We start from the raw sequence: 16214 nt of genomic DNA on the forward strand, positions 1-16214 counted from the left end.
CTGCCCCACCTATAACATACTCTGTGCTCCTCCCACAATACTACTGCCCTGCCTATAACATACACTGCTCCTCCCACAATACACTGTGCTCCTCCCACAATACTAGTGCCCGCCTACTGTGCTCCTCTCACAACATACACTGCTCCTCCCACAATACTAGTGCCCCGCGTATATCAAAAAAGGGCGCCTGGAAAAAAGGGCGCAGGGTGTAGCCGAAATTAGAAGTTTGAATGCAAAACCGTATTTTTCGTTTAAGAGGTTATAAACGATAATTTAGTGCTAAATAGGTTAAATAAACGGGAATGAAATGGCAAAATACCGTCTATAACAGTAAACGAATTCTGAAATGAAACGTCAAATAGCGTCTATAGCAAAAACGATATTTACACTTGTATTAAGCATAGTACTAGAATGGTAGGTTTTACAGGTATTTTACTACAATTATACCTAACTTTAGGGTCACAGATATCTCTCCTTATCCCTATCCCTCACACCTAGACCCCCCTTTGTGTAAATACACATAATGTAATAAATTGTATATATTACATATATTGTACTATAACTATACCTAACCTTACTCTCATACAGAGCCCTCCCTGTACCTATCCCTAACCCCTAGACCCCCCTGTTGGTGCCTAAACCTAAGACTCCCCTGGTGGTGCCTAAACCTAAGACCCCCCCTGGTGGTGCCTAAACCTAAGACCCCCCTGTTGGTGCCTAAACCTAAGACCCCCCTGTTGGTGCCTAACCCTAAGACCCCCTGGTGGTGCCTAAACCTAAGACCCCCCTGTTGTTGCCTAAACCTAAGACCCCCCTGTTGGTGCCTAAACCTAAGACCCCCCTGGTGGTGCCTAAACCTAAGACCCCCCTGTTGTTGCCTAAACCTAAGACCCCCCTGGTGGTGCCTAAACCTAAGACCCCCCTGTTGGTGCCTAAACCTAAGACCCCCCTGGTGGTGCCTAAACCTAAGACCCCCCTGTTGTTGCCTAAACCTAAGACCCCCCTGTTGGTGCCTAAACCTAAGACCCCCCTGTTGGTGCCTAAACCTAAGACCCCCCTGTTGGTGCCTAAACCTAAGACCCCCCTGGTGGTGCCTAAACCTAAGACCCCCCTGTTGGTGCCTAAACCTAAGACCCCCCTGTTGGTGCCTAAACCTAAGACCCCCCTGGTGGTGCCTAAACCTAAGACCCCCCTGTTGGTGCCTAAACCTAAGACCCCCCTATTGGTGCCTAAACCTAAGACCCCCCTGTTGGTGCCTAAACCTAAGACCCCCCTGGTGGTGCCTAAACCTAAGACCCCCCTGTTGGTGCCTAAACCTAAGACCCCCCTGTTGGTGCCTAAACCTAAGACCCCCCCTGTTGGTGCCTAAACCTAAGACTCCCCTTCTGGTGCCTAAACCTAAGACCCCCCTGGTGGTGCCTAAACCTAAGACTCCCCTTCTGGTGCCTAAACCTAAGACCCCCCTGGTGGTGCCTAAACCTAAGACTCCCCTTCTGGTGCCTAAACCTAAGACCCCCCTGGTGGTGCCTAAAACTAACCACCACCCTGGTCCTAACCCTCCCTATACCTATCCCTAACCCCTAGACCCCCTAGTAATGCCTAAACCTAACCATCCCCACTGCACAAAACACGCTAAACACATATAAACAATAATATATTTAATCCTTAAAATACTTCACTCCAAATAACATGAATAAAATAATTTATATATTTGTAATAGAATAACTAGCCTTAAAATCACGTAGAAATCTTAAAATAACAGTAATATTTAAAGCGATATTTTAGTAACTATAATCAACGCATTAGAAGTGTAAAAACAAAGTTAATACCATAAGCGATGTATTTCTAATACAATCAGCTTTAGAAACGTTATTTAAGCATTATACATATGAAAACTAATTTTAAATGATAAAAGAAGTGTAAACGAAATTTTAGTTGTTATAGTTTTATAAGCGCATTTTTAAAACGAAAAAACTAGTTAAAACCCATATAAGCGAAATTTACAAACAGAAAAATAAGTATAATACAAAGTCTAAACGAACTTGTAAACGATATTTGTTATAAACTTTATCCTGTAAACGAAAACCTTTGTTAACACGATCCCTGTAACCGCTATTTCTCGTGCGCCCTTTTTTCCTGTCGGGCGCCGAATAGCCGATATTTTGCATTGCAGTCTATGGCGGCGCCCTTTTTGTCCACTATCCCGCGGCGCCCTTTTTTACTAGTTCCCTAGTGCCCCACCTATAACAGACACCGTGCTCCTCCCACATTACACTGTGCTCCTCCCACAATACTAGTGCCCTGCCTATAACATACACCGTGCTCCTCCCACAATACTACTGCCTCACCCATAACATACACTGTGCTCCTCCCACAATACTAGTGCCCGCCTATAACATACACTGCTCCTCCCACAATACACTGTGCTCCTCGCACAATACTAGCGCCCGCCTATAACATACACTGTGCTCCTCCCACAACATACACTGTGCTCCTCCCACAATACCAGTGCCCCGCCTATAACATACACCGTGCTCCTCCCACAATACACTGTGCTCCTCCGACAATACTAGTGCTCTGCCCATAACATACACGGTGCTCCTCCCACAATACTAGTGCCCCACCTATAACATACACCGTGCTCCTCCCACAATACTACTGCCTCACCCATAACATACACTGTGCTCCTCCCACAATACTACTGCCCTGCCTATAACACACTGTGCTCCTCCCACAATACTAGTGCCCACCTATAACATACACTGCTCCTCCCACAATACACTGTGCTCCTCCCACAATACTAGCGCCCACCTATAACATACACTGTGCTCCTCCCACAATACTAGTGCCCCGCCTATAACATACACCGTGCTCCTCCCACAATACACTGTGCTCCTCCGACAATACTAGTGCCCTGCCCATAACATACACGGTGCTCCTACCACAATACTAGTGCCCCGCCCATAACATACACGGTGCTCCTCCCACAATACTAGTGCCCCGCCTATAACATACACCGTGCTCCTCCCACAATACTACTGCCTCACCCATAACATACACTGTGCTCCTCCCACAATACTACTGCCCCACCCATAACATACGCTGTGCTCCTCCCATGATACTGGTTTTCCCACTCATAACATACATTGCTCCTCCCATAATACTGCTGCCCCACCCATAACATACACTGTGCTCCTCCCATAATACTGCTGCCCCACCCATAACATACGCTGTGCTCCTCCCATGATACTGGTTTTCCCACCCATAACATACATTGCTCCACCCATAATACTGCTGCCCCACCCATACCATACACTGTGCTCCTCCTATGGTCTCTCCTCATCGTTCTGCTGTCTCCTGTGGTGGTTTCCCATCGTTCCTCACTGTCTCTCATCGTTCTGCTGTCTCCTGTGGTGGTTTCCCATCGTTCCTCACTGTCTCTCATCGTTCTGCTGTCCCCTGTGGTTTCCCATCACTCCTCACTGTCTCTCATCGTTCCTGATCTTCTTGTTTTCTTGTGGTGTTATTTATAGTATTCTACAAAGGAAGACAAGTATGAGGAAGAGATAAAGCATCTGTCTGAGCGGCTGAAGGAGGTAGGATAGCAGTAAGGCAGCCATTGGCTGACAGCCGCCCATGTGACCTCACCCCTCTCTGACTCTCACTCTTCCTATCACAGGCGGAGAGCCGCGTGGAGTTTTCTGAGAAATCTGTCGCCATGTTGGAGAAAACCATTGATGACCTTGAAGGTAAAAAACGTTTCCCAATATAGCTTCTCGTCCTCCAGACTTCTCTAAAAGATGTTAAAAAATGTCTCTCCAATCAGTCATGTGATCTATGGATGTGTGTCTCTCCAATCACTCGTGTGATCTATGGATGTGTGTCTCTCCAATCACTCATGTGATCTATGGATGTGTGTCTCTCCAATCACTCATGTGATCTATGGATGTGTGTCTCTCCAATCACTTGTGTGATCTATGGATGTGTGTCTCTCCAATCACTTGTGTGATCTATGGATGTGTGTCTCTCCAATCACTTGTGTGATCTATGGATGTGTCTCTCTCCAATCACACGTGTGATCTATGGATATGTCTCTCTCCAATCACTCGTGTGATCTATGGATGTGTCTCTCTCCAATCACTCATGTGATCTATGAATGTGTGTCTCTCCAATCACTTGTGGGATCTATGGATGTGTGTCTCTCCAATCACTTGTGGGATCTATGGATGTGTGTCTCTCCAATCACTCGTGTGATCTATGGATGTGTGTCTCTCCAATCACTCATGTGATCTATGGATGTGTGTCTCTCCAATCACTCATGTGATCTATGGATGTGTGTCTCTCCAATCACTTGTGGGATCTATGGATGTGTGTCTCTCCAATCACTTGTGTGATCTATGGATGTGTGTCTCTCCAATCACTTGTGGGATATATGGATGTGTGTCTCTCCAATCACTCGTGTGATCTATGGATGTGTCTCTCTCCAATCACTCGTGTGATCTATGGATGTGTCTCTCTCCGATCACTCATGTGATCTATGGATGTGTGTCTCTCCAATCACTCGTGTGATCTATGGATGTGTGCCTCTCCAATCACTTGTGGGCAGGGCCGGGCCGAGGCATAGGCTGGAGAGGCTCCAGCCTCAGGGCGCAGTGTAGGAGGGGGCGCAGAATTCATTCAGCTGTCATTCCTAATTGTGTATGAAGCAGAAAGAAATAAGAAAAGGGGATACATAGCAGTGACTGCAAGCCAGATAACTAGATATTAAGGTGTTGGGGAGGTTGTGGGCCCTGTGGTGCCTCTTAGTCTAATAGCAATCAGTGTGTGACGGCTGGGGTGGGAGGGATGGGGAGGGGCCTCTTAGTGTAATAGCAATCAGTGTGTGATGGCTGGGGTGGGAGGGATGGGGGAGGGGCCTCTTAGTGTAATAGCAATCAGTGTGTGATGGCTGGGGTGGGAGGGATGGGGAGGGGCCTCTTAGTGTAATAGCAATCAGTGTGTGACGGCTGGGGTGCCAGGGATGGGGAGGGGCCTCTTAGTGTAATAGCAATCAGTGTGTGACGGCTGGGGTGGGAGGGATGGGGGAGGGGCCTCTTAGTGTAATAGCAATCAGTGTGTGACGGCTGGGGTGGGAGGGATGGGGGAGGGGTCTCTTAGTGTAATAGCAATCAGTGTGTGATGGCTGGGGCGGGAGGGATGGAGGGGCCTCTTAGTGTAATAGCAATCAGTGTGTGATGGCTGGGGTGGGAGGGATGGGGGAGGGGCCTCTTAGTGTAATAGCAATCAGTGTGTGACGGCTGGGGCGGGAGGGATGGAGGGGCCTCTTAGTGTAATAGCAATCAGTGTGTGACGGCTGGGGTGGGAGGGATGGGGAGGGGCCTCTTAGTGTAATAGCAATCAGTGTGTGATGGCTGGGGTGGGAGGGATGGAGGGGCGCACTTTGGTGTCTCAGCCTTGGGTGCTGGAGGACCTTGTCCCGGCTCTGCTTGTGGGATCTATGGATGTGTGTCTCTCCAATCACTCGTGTGATCTATGGATGTGTGCCTCTCCAATCACTTGTGGGATCTATGGATGTGTGTCTCTCCAATCACTGGTGGGATCTATGATCACTCTGTGTCTCACTCTAACACCAAAAGCTAATTCAGCGATTGCATCTATGCAGGTCTGAACACGAGAAGCCATCACTAGAGGGGACTATTGGGGCATGGCCTATATATGCAGAGACTGGACAGTGTCGGAGACACAACCTACTGCAGGGAGATCTCACCATTGTGGCAGGGGAGGAGACACAAACTACTGCAAGGAGATAACACCATTGTGGGAGGGGAGGAGACACAAACTACTGCAGGGAGATCTCACCATTGTGGGAAGAGAGGAGACACAACCTACTGCAGGGAGATCTCACCATTGTGGCAGGGGAGGAGACACAAACTACTGCAAGGAGATAACACCATTGTGGGAGGGGAGGAGACACAAACTACTGCAGGGAGATCTCACCATTGTGGGAAGAGAGGAGACACAACCTACTGCAGGGAGATCTCACCATTGTGGCAGGGGAGGAGACACAAACTACTGCAAGGAGATAACACCATTGTGGGAGGGGAGGAGACACAAACTACTGCAGGGAGATCTCACCATTGTGGGAAGAGAGGAGACACAACCTACTGCAGGGAGATCTCACCATTGTGGGAAGAGAGGAGACACAACCTACTGCAGGGAGATCTCACCATTGTGGGAGGGGAGGAGACACAAACTACTGCAGGGAGATCTCACCATTGTGGCAGGGGAGGATACACAAACTACTGCAGGGAGATCTCACCATTGTGGGAGGGGAGGAGACACAAACTACTGCAGGGAGATCTCACCATTGTGGGAGGGGAGGAGACACAAACTACTGCAGGGAGATCTCACCATTATGGCAGGGGAGGAGACACAAACTACTGCAGGGAGATCTCACCATTGTGGCAGGGGAGGAGACACAAACCACTGCAGGGAGATCTCACCATTGTGGGAGGGGAGGAGACACAAAGTACTGCAAGGAGATCTCACCATTGTGGGAGGGGAGGAGACACAAACTACTGCAGGAAGATCTCACCATTGTGGGAGGAGAGGAGACACAAACTACTGCAGGGAGATCTCACCATTGTGGGAGGGGAGGAGACACAAACTACTGCAGGGAGATCTCACCATTGTGGCAGGGGAGGAGACACAAACTACTGCAGGGAGATCTCACCATTGTGGCAGGGGAGGATACACAAACTACTGCAGGGAGATCTCACCATTGTGGGAGGGGAGGAGACACAAACTACTGCAGGGAGATCTCACCATTATGGCAGGGGAGGAGACACAAACTACTGCAGGGAGATCTCACCATTGTGGCAGGGGAGGAGACACAAACCACTGCAGGGAGATCTCACCATTGTGGGAGGGGAGGAGACACAAAGTACTGCAAGGAGATCTCACCATTGTGGGAGGGGAGGAGACACAAACTACTGCAGGAAGATCTCACCATTGTGGGAGGAGAGGAGACACAAACTACTGCAGGGAGATCTCACCATTGTGGGAGGGGAGGAGACACAAACTACTGCAGGGAGATCTCACCATTGTGGCAGGGGAGGAGACACAAACCACTGCAGGGAGATCTCACCACTGTGGGAGGGGAGGAGACACAAACCACTGCAGGGAGATCTCACCATTGTGGGAGGGGAGGAGACACAAAGTACTGCAAGGAGATAACACCATTGTGGGAGGGGAGGAGACACAAACTACTGCAGGGAGATCTCACCAATGTGGTAGACATTGACAGATTTAGCGGTTTGGGTGTGGGATTTTAGGTGTTTGCTTACTAATATCCTCAGGTAGACATTGGCAGATTAGTGGGTTGGGCGTGGGACTTTAGGTGTTTGCTTACTAATATCCTCAGGGTAGACATTGGCAGATCTAGTGGGTTGGGTGTGGGACTTTAGGTGTTTGCTTACTAATATACTCAGGTAGACATTGGCAGATCTAGTGGGTTGGGTGTGGGATTTTAGGTGTTTGCTTACTAATATCCTCAGGTAGACATTGGCAGATCTAGTGTGTTGGGCGTGGGATTTTAGGTGTTTGCTTACTAATATCCTCAGGTAGACATTGGCAGATCTAGTGGGTTGGGTGTGGGACTTTAGGTGTTTGCTTACTAATATACTCAGGTAGACATTGGCAGATCTAGTGGGTTGGGCGTGGGACTTTAGGTGTTTGCTTACTAATATCCTCAGGGTAGACATTGGCAGATCTAGTGGGTTGGGTGTGGGATTTTAGGTGTTTGCTTACTAATATCCTCAGGTAGACATTGGCAGATCTAGTGGGTGGGGCGTGGGATTTTAGGTGTTTGCTTACTAATATCCTCAGGTAGACATTGGCAGATCTAGTGGGTTGGGCGTGGGATTTTAGGTGTTTGCTTACTAATATCCTCAGGTAGACATTGGCAGATCTAGTGGGTTGGGCGTTGGATTTAGGTGTTTGCTTACTAATATCCTCAGGTAGACATTGGCAGATCTAGTGGGTTGGGCGTGGGATTTTAGGTGCTTTGCTTACTAATATCCTCAGGTAGACATTGGCAGATCTAGTGGGTTGGGTGTGGGATTTTAGGTGTTTGCTTACTAATATCCTCAGGTAGACATTAGCAGATCTAGTGGGTTGGGTGTGGGATTTTAGGTGTTTGCTTACTAATATCCTCAGGGTAGACATTGGCAGATCTAGTGGGTTGGGTGTGGGATTTAGGTGTTTGCTTACTAATATCCTCAGGTAGACATTGGCAGATTAGTGGGTTGGGTGTGGGATTTTAGGTGTTTGCTTACTAATATCCTCAGGGTAGACATTGGCAGATCTAGTGAGTTGGGCATGGGATTTAGGTGTTTGCTTACTAATATCCTCAGGTAGACATTGGCAGATCTAGTGGGTTGGGCGTGGGATTTTAGGTGTTTGCTTACTAATATCCTCAGGGTAGACATTGGCAGATCTAGTGAGTTGGGCATGGGATTTAGGTGTTTGCTTACTAATATCCTCAGGTAGACATTGGCAGATTAGTGGGTTGGGTGTGGGATTTTAGGTGTTTGCTTACTAATATCCTCAGGGTAGACATTGGCAGATCTAGTGAGTTGGGCGTGGGATTTTAGGTGTTTGCTTACTAATATCCTCAGGGTAGACATTGGCAGATCTAGTGGGTTGGGTGTGGGATTTAGGTGTTTGCTTACTAATATCCTCAGGGTAGACATTGGCAGATCTAGTGAGTTGGGCATGGGATTTAGGTGTTTGCTTACTAATATCCTCAGGTAGACATTGGCAGATCTAGTGGGTTGGGCGTGGGATTTTAGGTGTTTGCTTACTAATATCCTCAGGTAGACATTAGCAGATCTAGTGGGTTGGGTGTGGGATTTTAGGTGTTTGCTTACTAATATCCTCAGGGTAGACATTGGCAGATCTAGTGGGTTGGGTGTGGGATTTTAGGTGTTTGCTTACTAATATCCTCAGGTAAACATTGGCAGATTAGTGGGTTGGGCGTGGGATTTTAGGTGTTTGCTTACTAATATCCTCAGGTAGACATTGGCAGATCTAGTGGGTTGGGCGTGGGATTTTAGGTGTTTGCTTACTAATATCCTCAGGGTAGACATTAGCAGATCTAGTGGGTTGGGCGTGGGATTTTAGGTGTTTGCTTACTAATATCCTCAGGTAGACATTGGCAGATCGAGTGGGTTGGGTGTGGGATTTTAGGTGTTTGCTTACTAATATCCTCAGGGTAGACATTGGCAGATCTAGTGGGTTGGGTGTGGGATTTAGGTGTTTGCTTACTAATATCCTCAGGGTAGACATTGGCAGATCTAGTGAGTTGGGCATGGGATTTAGGTGTTTGCTTACTAATATCCTCAGGTAGACATTGGCAGATCTAGTGGGTTGGGCGTGGGATTTTAGGTGTTTGCTTACTAATATCCTCAGGTAGACATTAGCAGATCTAGTGGGTTGGGTGTGGGATTTTAGGTGTTTGCTTACTAATATCCTCAGGGTAGACATTGGCAGATCTAGTGGGTTGGGTGTGGGATTTTAGGTGTTTGCTTACTAATATCCTCAGGTAAACATTGGCAGATTAGTGGGTTGGGCGTGGGATTTTAGGTGTTTGCTTACTAATATCCTCAGGTAGACATTGGCAGATCTAGTGGGTTGGGCGTGGGATTTTAGGTGTTTGCTTACTAATATCCTCAGGGTAGACATTAGCAGATCTAGTGGGTTGGGCGTGGGATTTTAGGTGTTTGCTTACTAATATCCTCAGGTAGACATTGGCAGATCTAGTGGGTTGGGCGTTGGATTTAGGTGTTTGCTTACTAATATCCTCAGGGTAGACATTGGCAGATCTAGTGGGTTGGGCGTGGGATTTTAGATGTTTTTCTCACTAATATCGTCAGCTAGACATTGGCAGATCTAGTGGGTTGGGTGTGGGATTTTAGGTGTTTTCTCACTAATATCGTCAGCTAGACATTGGCAGATCTAGTGGGTTGGGCGTGGGATTTTAGATGTTTTGCTTACTAATATCCTCAGGGTAGACATTGGCAGATCTAGTGGGTTGGGCGTTGGATTTAGGTGTTTTGCTTACTATTATCCTCAGGTAGACATTGGCAGATCTAGTGGGTTGGGCGTGGGATTTTAGGCGTTTTGCTTACTAATATCCTCAGGGTAGACATTGGCAGATCTAGTGGGTTGGGCGTGGGATTTTAGGTGTTTGCTTACTAATATCCTCAGGTAGACATTGGCAGATTAGTGAGTTGGGCGTGGGATTTAGGTGTTTTGCTTACTAATATCCTCAGGTAGACATTGGCAGATCTAGTGGGTTGGGCGTGGGATTTTAGGTGTTTTGCTTACTAATATCCTCAGGTAGACATTGGCAGATTAGTGAGTTGGGCGTGGGATTTAGGTGTTTGCTTACTAATATCCTCAGGTAGACATTGGCAGATCTAGTGGGTTGGGCGTGGGATTTTAGGTGCTTTGCTTACTAATATCCTCAGGGTAGACATTGGCAGATCTAGTGGGTTGGGTGTGGGATTTTAGGTGTTTTGCTTACTAATATCCTCAGGTAGACATTGGCAGATTAGTGAGTTGGGCGTGGGATTTAGGTGTTTGCTTACTAATATCCTCAGGGTAGACATTGGCAGATCTAGTGGGTTGGGCGTGGGATTCTAGGTGCTTTGCTTACTAATATCCTCAGCTAGACATTGGCAGATCTAGTGGGTTGGGCGTGGGATTTAGGTGTTTGCTTACTAATATCCTCAGGGTAGACATTGGCAGATCTAGTGGGTTGGGCGTTGGATTTAGGTGTTTTGCTTACTAATATCCTCAGGTAGACATTGGCAGATCTAGTGGGTTGGGCGTTGGATTTAGGTGTTTTGCTTACTATTATCCTCAGGGTAGACATTGGCAGATCTAGTGGGTTGGGTGTGGGATTTTAGGTGTTTGCTTACTATTATCCTCAGGGTAGACATTGGCAGATCTAGTGGGTTGGGCGTGGGATTTTAGATGTTTTTCTCACTAATATCGTCAGCTAGACATTGGCAGATCTGGTGGGTTGGGCGTGGGATTTAGGTGTTTTCATACTAATATCCTCAGGGTAGACATTGGCAGATTAGTGGGTTGGGTGTGGGATTTTAGGTGCTTGCTTACTAATATCCTCAGGGTAGACATTGGCAGATTAGTGGGTTGGGCGTGGGATTTTAGGCGTTTGCTTACTAATATCCTCAGGGTAGACATTGGCAGATTTAGTGGGTTGGGCGTGGGATTTTAGGTGTTTGCTTACTAATATCCTCAGGGTAGACATTTGGCAGATCTAGTGGGTTGGGCGTGGGATTTTAGGCGTTTTCTCACTAATATCGTCAGCTAGACATTGGCAGATCTAGTGGGTTGGGCGTTGGATTTAGGTGTTTTGCTTACTAATATCCTCAGGGTAGACATTGGCAGATCTAGTGTGTTGGGCGTGGGATTTTAGGCGTTTGCTTACTAATATCCTCAGGTAGACATTGGCAGATTAGTGGGTTGGGCGTGGGATTTAGGTGTTTGCTTACTAATATCCTCAGGTAGACATTGGCAGATTAGTGGGTTGGGTGTGGGATTTAGGTGTTTGCTTACTAATATCCTCAGGGTAGACATTGGCAGATTAGTGGGTTGGGTGTGGGATTTTAGGTGCTTGCTTACTAATATCCTCAGGGTAGACATTGGCAGATTAGTGGGTTGGGTGTGGGATTTTAGGTGCTTGCTTACTAATATCCTCAGGGTAGACATTGGCAGATTAGTGGGTTGGGTGTGGGATTTAGGTGTTTGCTTACTAATATCCTCAGGGTAGACATTGGCAGATCTAGTGGGTTGGGCGTGGGACTTTAGGTGTTTGCTTACTAATATCCTCAGGTAGACATTGGCAGATCTAGTGGGTTGGGCGTGGGATTTTAGGTGTTTTCTCACTAATATCGTCAGCTAGACATTGGCAGATCTAGTGGGTTGAGCGTTGGATTTAGGTGTTTTGCTTACTAATATCCTCAGGGTAGACATTGGCAGATCTAGTGTGTTGGGCGTGGGATTTTAGGCGTTTGCTTACTAATATCCTCAGGTAGACATTGGCAGATTAGTGGGTTGGGCGTGGGATTTAGGTGTTTGCTTACTAATATCCTCAGGTAGACATTGGCAGATTAGTGGGTTGGGTGTGGGATTTAGGTGTTTGCTTACTAATATCCTCAGGGTAGACATTGGCAGATCTAGTGGGTTGGGCGTGGGATTTAGGTGTTTTGCTTACTAATATCCTCAGGTAGACATTGGCAGATCTAGTGGGTTGGGCGTGGGATTTTAGGTGCTTTGCTTACTAATATCCTCAGGGTAGACATTGGCAGATCTAGTGGGTTGGGCGTGGGATTTTAGATGTTTTTCTCACTAATATCGTCAGCTAGACATTGGCAGATCTAGTGGGTTGGGCGTGGGATTTAGGTGTTTGCTTACTAATATCCTCAGGGTAGACATTGGCAGATCTAGTGGGTTGGGCGTTGGATTTAGGTGTTTTGCTTACTATTATCCTCAGGTAGACATTGGCAGATCTAGTGGGTTGGGCGTTGGATTTAGGTGTTTTGCTTACTATTATCCTCAGGTAGACATTGGCAGATCTAGTGGGTTGGGCGTGGGATTTTAGATGTTTTGCTTACTAATATCCTCAGGTAGACATTGGCAGATCTAGTGGGTTGGGCGTGGGATTTTAGGCGTTTGCTTACTAATATCCTCAGGGTAGACATTGGCAGATCTAGTGGGTTGGGCGTTGGATTTAGGTGTTTTGCTTACTAATATCCTCAGGTAGACATTGGCAGATCTAGTGGGTTGGGCGTGGGATTTTAGATGTTTTTCTTACTAATATCCTCAGGTAGACATTGGCAGATCTAGTGGGTTGGGCGTGGGATTTTAGGCGTTTGCTTACTAATATCCTCAGGGTAGACATTGGCAGATCTAGTGGGTTGGGCGTGGGATTTAGGTGTTTGCTTACTAATATCCTCAGGTAGACATTGGCAGATCTAGTGGGTTGGGCGTGGGATTTAGGTGTTTTCATACTAATATCCTCAGGGTAGACATTGGCAGATCTAGTGGGTTGGGTGTGGGATTTTAGGTGTTTTCTCACTAATATCGTCAGCTAGACATTGGCAGATCTAGTGGGTTGGGCGTTGGATTTAGGTGTTTTGCTTACTATTACCCTCAGGTAGACATTGGCAGAGCTAGTGGGTTGGGCGTGGGATTTTAGATGTTTTTCTTACTAATATCCTCAGGTAGACATTGGCAGATCTAGTGGGTTGGGCGTGGGATTTTAGGCGTTTGCTTACTAATATCCTCAGGGTAGACATTGGCAGATCTAGTCGGTTGGGCGTTGGATTTAGGTGTTTTGCTTACTAATATCCTCAGGGTAGACATTGGCAGATCTAGTGAGTTGGGCGTGGGATTTAGGTGTTTGCTTACTAATATCCTCAGGGTAGACATTGGCAGATCTAGTGAGTTGGGCATGGGATTTAGGTGTTTGCTTACTAATATCCTCAGGTAGACATTGGCAGATCTAGTGGGTTGGGTGTGGGATTTTAGGTGTTTGCTTACTAATATCCTCAGGGTAGACATTGGCAGATCTAGTGGGTTGGGCGTGGGATTTTAGGTGTTTGCTTACTAATATCCTTAGGGTAGACATTGGCAGATCTAGTGGGTTGGGTGTGGGATTTTAGGCGTTTTCTCACTAATATCGTCAGCTAGACATTGGCAGATCTAGTGGGTTGGGCGTTGGATTTAGGTGTTTTGCTTACTATTATCCCTATGTAGACATTGGCAGATCTAGTGGGTTGGGCGTTGGATTTAGGTGTTTTGCTTACTAATATCGTCAGGTAGACATTGGCAGATCTAGTGGGTTGGGCGTGGGATTTTAGGTGTTTGCTTACTAATATCCTCAGGTAGACATTGGCAGATCTAGTGGGTTGGGCGTGGGATTTTAGGTGTTTGCTTACTAATATCCTCAGGTAGACATTGGCAGATCTAGTGAGTTGGGCGAGGGACTTTAGGTGTTTGCTTACTAATATCGTCAGGTAGACATTGGCAGATCTAGTGTGTTGGGCGTGGGATTTTAGGTGTTTTGCTTACTAATATCCTCAGGGTAGACATTGGCAGATTAGTGGGTTGGGTGTGGGATTTTAGGTGTTTGCTTACTAATATCCTCAGGTAGACATTGGCAGATCTAGTGGGTTGGGCGTGGGATTTTAGGTGTTTGCTTACTAATATCCTCAGGTAGACATTGGCAGATCTAGTGAGTTGGGCGAGGGACTTTAGGTGTTTGCTTACTAATATCCTTAGGGTAGACATTGGCAGATCTAGTGGGTTGGGTGTGGGATTTTAGGCGTTTGCTTACTAATATCCTCAGGGTAGACATTGGCAGATTAGTGGGTTGGGTGTGGGATTTTAGGTGTTTGCTTACCAATATCCTCAGGTAGACATTGGCAGATTAGTGGGTTGGGCGTGGGATTTTAGGCGTTTGCTTACTATTATCCTCAGGTAGACATTGGCAGATCTAGTGGGTTGGGCGTGGGATTTTAGGTGTTTGCTTACTAATATCCTCAGGTAGACATTGGCAGATCTAGTGAGTTGGGCGAGGGACTTTAGGTGTTTGCTTACTAATATCGTCAGGTAGACATTGGCAGATCTAGTGTGTTGGGCGTGGGATTTTAGGTGTTTTGCTTACTAATATCCTCAGGGTAGACATTGGCAGATTAGTGGGTTGGGTGTGGGATTTTAGGTGTTTGCTTACTAATATCCTCAGGTAGACATTGGCAGATCTAGTGGGTTGGGCGTGGGATTTTAGGTGTTTTGCTTGACTGGTGGTGGAGATTAAATCACTCAGCTCTTCTTCTTTGCATGTCTCTCTTCCTGTCCACGTTTTTCGTTCTAATGTCTTCTCCTATTAATGGCTTCTCCTATTAATGGCTTCTCCTTCTCTTCCCTCATAACTAATGTGGTATGTCACTGGGGGAATGTCCCTGACTCCCTGTCCCACTGCACCCCTCACTCCCCTGCCAATGTGCTTGTCCCCTCCTTGTCTTGTGATGATGTCCTCTATAGATGAAGTCTATTCTCAGAAGATGAGGTACAAGGCTATTAGTGAGGAGTTGGACAATGCCCTCAATGACATCACCTCACTGTAAACCTGGACCCCAGGGCTCGGTCACTCTCCTGTCATCACATGCCTCTTCACCGATTCACATCTCCTGCGGCCTTCTGTGTGCTCCACCATGATGTCCCCTTCACAAGGTCCCTCTCCATGCCCTTTGCTGGCCGTTATTTTGTTGTGTAGGCAGGTTCTCTTTGTGGTATCTCCACTATCTGGTGTGTCTGTAATGAGTGTAGATGACTGGTTGATGTGCTGTACATAGACTCTGCTCTTCTGCCTGTACTGTGTACTATTCTCCTTCTCCTGGTGTGTGTAACGGCAAGAGTATGAAGGAGGGATCATTGTACGACCTCTATTATGACCTCACATCTGGATCTGGTGATAATAAAGCATTTGTGATTCTTCCTCTGCATTCCTGTCATCTTTCCTTCTTCCAGTATCTCTGTCTCCTTTCTCTGACCTCAGCAGTCATTCCTGGGATGACAAAGACCTTCCTCGCTGCTTGCAATCTCCTTTTATTTCCCACTCTTCCCGAAGGATCTCCACCAGTTGTGATCATGCAGGACATGCTTCATGGGGGATTCTGTGTAACGTTCATGTAAAGGTGTATAATACTAGAGGAACTCTGCTATCTGTTATTATACGTTCAGTCACCAGAGGGCAGAAGCTTTGCTAGGAACATGTTCAGCTCTGTGGAGTGTAGATAGTCCCTACACATGGTCCAGTGGAGAATGGTGCCTGCGAATAATGGTGCACGGTGATGCCGCTAATCTGTTTCCCGCTTGTTATTTAACGTTAAGCGTCGTTTTCAACAACGCCATGTTGCCAACCATTCATCATGTAGGCTCTGCTGCGTATCCTCCTCTTCTAAGGCGGTTGGCTGCGGAGAGAGGTGCAACTTTGTGTAATGGCCTCCTCTTCCCCCATTTCCTCTATATAAATATGTCAGGCTTGAATAAATTAATACCACAACACAACTTTCTTTATTGAAGGCAACACCATTTGTTATTCTGCAATCCTGTTGCCTTGA

General features: G+C 46.9%; 1 protein-coding gene across 4 annotated transcripts in view; it reads left to right on the top strand.

The window, feature by feature from the left end:
• The window catches only part of TPM2 (tropomyosin 2), a 155129-nt gene that overhangs the window by 114211 nt on the left and 24704 nt on the right, over positions 1–16214 (top strand). For 2 of the 4 annotated variants that reach the window (XM_068253458.1, XM_068253442.1), the window contains exons 7-9: positions 3534–3596; positions 3680–3749; positions 15136–15588. In XM_068253458.1, coding sequence (XP_068109559.1) covers positions 3534–3596; positions 3680–3749; positions 15136–15218 — 216 coding nt within the window. In that variant the 3' untranslated portion in view covers positions 15219–15588. Of the gene's footprint in view, positions 1–3533; positions 3597–3679; positions 3750–15135; positions 15589–16214 lie in introns of those variants that run through there. The other 2 variants (XM_068253468.1, XM_068253450.1) reach the window with 1 other exon arrangement.

The sequence above is a fragment of the Hyperolius riggenbachi genome, chromosome 1, assembly GCF_040937935.1.
Source record: "Hyperolius riggenbachi isolate aHypRig1 chromosome 1, aHypRig1.pri, whole genome shotgun sequence".
Classification (NCBI taxonomy): domain Eukaryota; kingdom Metazoa; phylum Chordata; class Amphibia; order Anura; family Hyperoliidae; genus Hyperolius; species Hyperolius riggenbachi.